The sequence below is a fragment of the Stegastes partitus genome, unplaced genomic scaffold (assembly GCF_000690725.1).
Source record: "Stegastes partitus isolate 25-593 unplaced genomic scaffold, Stegastes_partitus-1.0.2 Scaffold572, whole genome shotgun sequence".
NCBI lineage: Eukaryota > Metazoa > Chordata > Actinopteri > Pomacentridae > Stegastes > Stegastes partitus.
The window spans coordinates 47,112-55,637 of NW_007578303.1; the positions used below are offsets into that span (position 1 = coordinate 47,112).

An 8,526-nucleotide genomic window follows, 5' to 3' on the forward strand; every position below is an offset into this window, starting at 1 on the left:
ATTGTGTGCACTTTGTTGTTGATATAAGCTATTAATTTAATTGCATTTTTTTCCATCTGTATTTTGTATTTGGTCTTTGCCTGTAAAGCACTTTGAATAACCTTTGTGGATGATGAAGTGCTTTTTTTATTTTTTTTTTTTTTTTAATGGAATCTCCTATAAACCAATAAAATGAAACCTGGTGTTTTATTTCCAGTCTCGCGTGTTGAACTCCCGTCATTTCACTGTTATTCTCTAGTTTTAATAATAACAGCATTTAAGTGTGTCTTCATTTCATCAGTCTGTAGCGCGGGCACGACATACCCTGCACGTCCGCCTGAGCGCCGCCGCGCCTCTGGGAGCGCGCAGGACCCGTCCCTACAGCAGCGCATCCATCCTGCCGTGGAGCCGGGAGCGTGGAGCCGCGAGGAGCGCACACAGAGAGCCACAGAAGATGGACGGAGTGGGATCGTTCGGAGCGGGCCGGACCGGGTCCACTATCGACCCGATTAGCTTCGTCAAGCAGCCGCAGACCATCCTGAGAGCGCTGTCCTTGGTGAGAGCGGGCTTTTACTGTCTGTGTGTGGATGTGGAGGTGGAGGTGGTGGTGGTGGGGGTCCTCTCTGTTGTCGCTGCTGCGCGGAACCCGTGACGTGTTCTCACTACAAATATAGACTCCAGAAATCCGCCGAAAGCTGATAAGCAGGTTGTGTGAATGGAAACCTCCGAATTAGCGCGTATTTGTGGGGGTGATGTGACAGAAATGTAGCGCTCAGGGTGTAACCAAGGCCTGGTGGTTATCTGACACCATGACCATGTAGCTTCATCTCACTCCAGATGTTTTTGTGGAGCAGAAATCATCTCCCCTCAGCGCGTTTATTTCCCGGCAGTGCTTTAATAAACACAGCATATGAGGTGCAGCAGAGGGATTGGGCTGAAAATGACAAAAAGGGACTGATCCATACTCATTCTTCAGGCTTCCTGTGTTCCTGCCACCTAATGATGTTTTTCTACCCATTACATAACCGCACTATTCCACAGGACATTCCTCGTCCTTTTTTTTTTTTTTTTTGCCAATCATTTTTTCTGCTCGTGATTTTTTTTTGCTGATTTACCCTAAACGGTCGTCGTCGTTCGTCATCCCACCTGTGATTGGTCCGCGCTCCTCATTACGCACGCAGGGCCACGGAGACGCGTTGTGTCCTGACGTTTGATGTAACGCATCACCTTTGGGTGACACGGAGAAGGTCTTCTTCAGCAGTGCAGGGGATCTTCTGAAACAAAAACCAACCGAGAGTGTGCAGTTCGTTTCGTCAGTACATTTAAAATAATCTCTGATTTAAATGTGTCATTGTGCTGTTTGTGGTTGTTGATGAAAATATAGATGCAAACTGATCCTGCTCAAGTGTTATCAGAAAAATATGCTTAAAGATCAAAAATATCTGCCACTTTCACTTCTGTAGCCAAGAGAAAGCCTTTAAAAATCTACTCTATGCACATAAAGTTAGTGTAGTCCAGTGGAAAATGGGAACAATAGAAATACCAAAGTGGCACATAAGGGCCTCAAAATTGTACCTAACTTGAGTTCTTGACTAAATGTGTTTAGGTACGTGCTAGAAAATGTGCTAGAAATCAAGAAGCAACTTTATCCGCTGTGGGAATCCTCAATAAACCAGAATGCATTGCAGCAACAGAGCATTCTGCTATTTTAGCGACTCAGAAACTTCTTTCCCTGTAGTGCTAAAGCTTTCTTCAGCTTTACACAAACCCTCTGCCTTGTAAGAAAGATCACTAATTAAGCAATCAGGTAGAGAGGAGCTTAAAAAAAATGTCAAAATTGTGCAAAAAATATCAGGGAAAATGTCATTTAGAGACGCAGCACTCTGATAAATAAGCAGCTTTATCACGTCGATGCACTAAAAGCACTTGAGTGTGTATCTGCTCAAATTCTATCCGTACATGTGATTAGTTTGAAACACGATGCCTCCACCATCATATGACCCAGACCCCCCAGTACTAGCTCAGTTCTGTGTGTGTGCGTGTCACATGACCCTATTCTGCCACGGAGTGTTAGTCAGCTGATCGGTGTCCAGAGCAGAGGGAAGAAGAATTAACTGGAGAGATCAGCCTGTTGGAAACAAATAGGAGAGGAACTGAGAGTAAAAAAGTTATAGCTGCAGTTTGCGATGTGATGGCTATCTCCTTTTGGTTTCTATGCAAACACACACACACACACAGATTGCCTCAGGTCTGGTGATTCTTGAGGGGAAGTGAAGCATCCACCTCTTTAGTCAGTCAGAAAGAAAGGGAGGAAATTAGGTTAATGCCTTCGGTCTGAGCACGCTCAAAGAGATGCTTTTGAGTAGTGCTGCCACAATCCCTGCAACACTGTTAACGACAGAAAGAAAAAAGAAAGATGATTGTTTCCACTTTGTGTTTTTTTCTCACCGAACCTCCTCTCCTCTTTCGTCCACAGATATTCTCCCTGGTGGTCTTTGCCTCCATCGTGAACGAGGGTTACGTCAACTTGGGCAGCGAGCGCCTCCACTGCGTCTTCAACAAGAATGCAGATGCGTGTAACTACGGCGTGTTCGTGGGCCTGGTGGGCCTGCTGGCGTGCGCCTTCTTCTTCCTGCTCGACTACAAATTCTCCTCCATCAGCTCTGTTAAAGACAGGAAGAAGGCCGTGATGCTCGAGATCGGGTTCTCAGGTGAGGAGGCAGACGTGTGAGCAGATGTGGGTTTTCTGTCAGACAATCCTAGAAATGTTCTTGGTGTGTGAGTTTGCTCACTTTTTAATGAAATGCTGAGGTGCTGCAAACAATAAAACATACGTATTTTGTTACATATCAGTGTATGATGGCATATTACTGTTATGCGTAATGCAGGGGTGTCGAACTCCGGTCCTCGAGGGCCGCAATCCTGCATGTTTTAGATGTTTCCCCTCTTCCAACACACCTGATTCAAATGATCAGCTCATCATCAAGCTCTGCAGAAACCTGATAACGATCCTGATCATTTGAATCAGGTGTGTTGGAAGAGGGAAACATCTAAAACATGCAGGATTGCGGCCCTCGAGGACCGGATGTCGACACCCCTGGCATAATGGAAAATTTGATTTCAAGGTAAAAAGAATGCAGAAAAAGGAGTCAAACTATCCTGTTATAAGATGCTTAGGATGCTAAATTTTTCAGATCTAAAGTATGCACCAAAGAGACATAAAATAACAAATATTAAAGAATGATGACAAAACGTTGAACCTCCTGCTCAAAACTGCACTTTCACATTTGTGAAAATGGCTAGTAAAGGTATGAATCTTTTTTTAACCCTCTTAACCCCAAAACCTTCCACTAGGTTTGAAAATTGTGTTATTTTTGAGAAGAATCTGCAAAATTACACTGAAACTGCAAAAACAAAATGAATCATCAGATTTTCCAACTTTCCCCTGGTCCATGAACTCCTCATCTGTGATGTACACTTCTGCCTGGAAAAAATCTAAGCTTAATGTTGTGATGTTTCACAAAGATCTATTTATTATGTTTCATTATTCTACATGTCTCATATAAAACATTGCAAAAAAATAAACTGATCCAACCAGATTCTGTAAAAAGTAAAATAATCTTCAATCCTCGGTGCAACCGTGAGGCCATGAGTGACTCAGCTGCAATACTGCAAACAGTCACATGACAAAAACTCTGACATTTTGGAGACTATAATGCAGTAAGTGTAGTAAAATATCTGTAGTATTAGACCAACATCAGTACTGGAAACACATGTGGTCACTTTATATTGTAGTGATAAATGAGGCCACAGAGAGTAAAAATGTGACAGGAGCAAAAACACAACAACAAAAACACCCAGAAAGTGCTTTGGGTTGACGGGGTTAAAACAAAGGTGTGTTTTGTTTGTAAATGTGAACCAAACACAGGATTCAAAAGGCTGGGATTCCCCAAAATACCACAAATGTAGGCCGCCGAGGCTCGCTTCTTTGTTTCAGGTGTCTGCTTTCCTGCACCGCAAGACATCAAGAGAAATGAAACCTGTGAAGTGACTTCAAGTGTTGGAGAAATGAGAGTATATTTAAACTCTAAAAGGAACAAAGAAGTGCTTCAGGTGGTTTGATTTGAGAAATCTCAGGTTATTATATGTTTTTTTATTTGTCTCATCTGTGTGAAAAAGGGGCTGCGGTGGGCAGTGGTTAGCACCATTGCCTTGCAGCTAGAAGGTCGCTGGTTCGCGTCCTGGTGAGGACACTGGGATCTTTCTGTGTGGAGTTTGCATGTTCGCCCCGTGCAGCGTGGGTTCTCTCTGGGTTCCTCCCACACAGTCCAAAAACATGTTGAGGTTAATTGGTGATTCTAAATTGTCCGTAGGTGTGAATGTGAGTGTGCTTGGTTGTCTGTCTCTAAGTGTAGCCCTGTGATAGACTGGTGACCTGTCCAGGGTGTCTCCTGCCTTCGCCCTGAGTCAGCTGTGCTAGGCTCCAGCCCCCCATGACCCTCGTGAGGATTAAGCGGTGTATAGATAATGGATGGATGGATGTGTGAAAAAGTTAACTTGAAAATAACCACTCATTGTTCCACTGGTTTCTTGCAGGTTTCTGGGCTTTTCTCTACTTTGTCAGTTTCTGCTTCCTGGCCAATCAGTGGTCCCGGACCAAGGACGCTGATGTGCCTCTCAACCAGGGAGCGGATGCAGCTCGAGCAGCAATTGCCTTCTCTTTCTTCTCCATAATCACCTGGGTAAGAGCATGAAGTCACACACAGCAACACGTAATGACATGCTCGATCACACGAACACATACAGGTGGAAAAAATGCAAAGGATAAATGTTTGACACAAAATGGTAACACGTGTGTTTGCAGATCGAATTGATAAGAAAAAAAAACTAAAAACAAAGCCGTAGTCATTTGATTAAATGTAGAATATTAATATCAAATCTCCCAGAAGTTTTTGCCTGCCTTTTCCTCCACGCATTTCACTGCGTGTTATACCATGTGTGTGTTTGTGACCAAAAAAAAGTCACATTTTTACTCACTGTGGGCTCATTTTTCACTCCAATATAAAGTCTAGTGGCACAAACAACATAAAAGAGACACAAAACAGCCTCTAAACGGCACATACAGCCGGAAAGGACACCAAACAGCCTCAAAAGATCACACACAGCCCAAAAGAAACACAAAAAGCCTCAACGAGACACAAAATAGTCTAACATCAACACAAAACAGCCTCAGAAGATCACACACAGCCCAAAAGAGATGCAAGATGACACAAAACAGCCTCAAAGAGACACAAAACAGCCTCTAAAGGGCACCAACAGCCTAAAAAGGACTCAAAACCATCCAAAAGAGACAAAAAATCTCAATTACTAATGGCTAGAAGTCTCGAGAACTCAAACACGTCTTTTTGCAGTATGACAAACTTATAATGCCATAAATTGAAGTTGCATTTCTTTGATTATTTATTTTACAAAAATTTCAAAAACCTGTTATCAACATCTACAACATTTTTCCCACAGTTGTGACCAATACTGGAGGAAAATGGTGACTACAAATACGATAGATATTTTGCAGCTTACATTTTTATGATGTTTCTATCCTTGTCTGCTCCACAGCCTGCAGTTCAACTGAAAAATTACTGAATTTTAGTCACCAAACTGTTGGTTGCAGTTGAGTCGCTTGTGGCTTATTAGTTGTGCAGAGAAGCGCAGAATTTTTACTAAATCTGGTTTCAGCAAACGGTTTGTTTTTGGGGAGTTTTTGAACAGAAACATGTGGAATATAGTGATTTTGGATTAAACGTGACGATTTTAAGCTTAGATTTGGTTAAGTTTCCGTCACAGATGAGTAGTTCAGGAGCAGTGAAGATTGAAAGTTAAAAACCCAGTGATTCTTGTAGTTTTTACAGTTTCTGTCACTAAGAAATGGTGTAATGCTAGTGCCTTTCATACCCTCTGGTGTGCTACAGGTTTACACGGTTAAATGACATCGAATTATGAAACAGGGAACAGATTCATGAAAGGCCCCCCCTCCCACCTAACAACAAAAGCTCCAAGAGTTACTGTCTGACAACCTTCTTACTGCTCTTCTCTACAGATTTTATAAATATGATGAGACACTATACAGGAAATGACTGCTGCATTTTCATAAAGCGCTGTTCTGATGCGCAATGTATTTAAATTGCGTCCCAGCAGGATGTTAGGCTCAGCATGTCGACAGCCTTTGGAACTCTTTCTGCATCTCCTTGAATCAGTTTGACAGGTCTATAAAAGGAGCAGGGAGTCTGGAGGTTTTCAAATAGAAATTTAAGTGAAAAACTAGATTTTCAAATCAATATATCTATATGTAAAAACGCAGTATCATCCAGAGGAGCTTTTATAACTAATATAATAAATGTCTCATAAACAAGGAGCCAAACTAAGTCAGGCGCCAACAATAAGAAATATGGATTTTGACAGTAGTTCTAGCAAATTTGTATACATATATGTGTGACAGCTTTATAATTATGAGCCTGGTGGGTGTCTGGGAGGGAAACAGACAAGGATTAGGGGAAAATAACAGATGACATTTGATTACAAAAGCTAATGTTGTGCTCACATCCCTATGCTGTACATTTTAATATCACATATAAGGATATAACAGAACTAATCCTGGCTGTTTAACTCGGAGCACTGATACCAACTGTAACAGAAACCAATGATCAGCTGCTATCAAGTAGCTCAAGTCAAACCGACTAATTTAGAAGTTTTCAAACATCCATTTCCATTATCTATACACCGCTTAATCCTCACTAGGGTCATGGGGGGCTGGAGCCTATCCCAGCCGACTTAGGGCGAAGGCAGGGGACACCCTGGACAGGTCACCAGTCTATCACAGGGCTACACTTAAGAGACAGACAACCAAGCACACTCACATTCACACCTACGGACAATTCAGAATCACCAATTAACCTCAACGTGTTTTTGAATGCACATGAATCCGGAGAACCCGGAGAGAACCCACGCTGCACAGGGAGAACATGCAGAAAGATTCCGGTGCCCCCACCGGGACGCGAACCGGCAACCTTCTTGCTGCGAGGCAACAGTGCTGAACAACAGCGCCACCCTGCAGCCCGTTTTCAAACATAATAAATGATAATAAAAAAAAAAAGACTTGAAGTGCACAGTTTGCATTTTTTCCCCTAGCACAATTAATACCAGAGCCTGCTTCTTGTTGTGAAACCGAAGTGAATCAACCGCTCTTGGCTCTGACATCCCACCCTGAATGCCACCGTAGCCCCAGGATCGTAACACTAACGTCACAAGGTTTTTGTTACAGAGGCAGCAGCAAAGTCTCTTCACCTGCAAAATCCCCCATATCCAGGCATGAAAACTGGCTCCCTTGTTAGGAACAGAGAAACACAATAATTCACCATGTAGGAATTGTAAAATGCAAGGTGATTAATAAAAAAAGCAACTCCGAGTGGCTACCACTTACTCTGTGTGCCGAAACAGAGACGACTCCCTTTTGAAACCTAATATGACGTCTTATGATAATAAAATGTTTTTAAGAGTTTGAAGTATTTCTGCCTTCATGTCTCATAAAACATTCAAAAGAATCACTTCTCAAATGATCATTTCTAAGACACATTAAGTACCAATTTAATGAACCTGGTTTGAACCGTCTTAATGTTCTGTTGTGTGTCCTTGATGAATGTAGCCACAAACTGCTCTTACACTGAGTGGATTATTCTGCTGAAACACACTAAAGTACTCAAATCAGGTGTACGATCGGGACTTTTAACTTTGACTTTCTAAAGAGAAAAGTTAATAAGAGTAACTTCAAACAGAGGCTCAGGATTAAGGGACCCCCCGGCTGCTTGTCGCACATTTGCACAGTGGGCTCTTTTGATAATCCATCCATGACCTGAGCTACAAACACTAATCCATTTCTGATTACATTTAAGGCAGGAAACGGTCGGAGCGTCTGCTTCTTTTTTAATTACTTTAATTATCAACAAAGTTTAGATGCATCATCATCCTCATTTAAATGATCCAGTGATTTGATTGGGCTCATTAAGATTTTGCCATGTTTGTTTTTAAGAAATATTTTGGGTGGTGATACCACGGTCGTGGCCCTCTGTGGTGGAAATGACGGGTTGGTTTGTTCAACTCAGCACAAAGACTGGAAACAGGAGAAGGAAACCACTTCTTTGGCTCAAACAAAATCTGCTTACTAGCACTTCCAAAGCTCTCTGATTTGTTTGTTATACCTTTTATTAATAATTTATGGGCGTTGTCTGCTGGACTTTTTCTTGGCCAGGAACAGTAACTTTCTGAAGTTTCCTCTGGCTGCCAGAGTGATGGATTTAGTGACTTCCAGACTGAGCCAAGCTACTTATTTCCATCTTCCAGACTTTGTGCTAAGCTAAGCTAACCAGCTGTGGGCTGCAGTTGTTGCATTTAGTGTGGAGTTACAGAAAAATCTTTCGTTTAAGACCGCCGCCAAAAAGCAAATTAGCGTATTTCCACAAAATGGGATAATTGAGAGATTATTATTTCTATTACATC

At 42.1% G+C, this 8,526-nt stretch overlaps 1 protein-coding gene across 1 annotated transcript in view; it reads left to right on the plus strand.

The window, feature by feature from the left end:
- The first annotated feature begins 331 nt into the window (after positions 1 to 331).
- syngr3a (synaptogyrin 3a) overlaps positions 332 to 8,526 on the plus strand; it is a 9,534-nt gene continuing 1,339 nt past the window's right edge. The window contains exons 1-3 of the mRNA XM_008288717.1: positions 332 to 535; positions 2,456 to 2,690; positions 4,576 to 4,721. Coding sequence (XP_008286939.1) covers positions 434 to 535; positions 2,456 to 2,690; positions 4,576 to 4,721 — 483 coding nt within the window. The 5' untranslated portion in view covers positions 332 to 433. The remainder of the gene's footprint in view (positions 536 to 2,455; positions 2,691 to 4,575; positions 4,722 to 8,526) is intronic.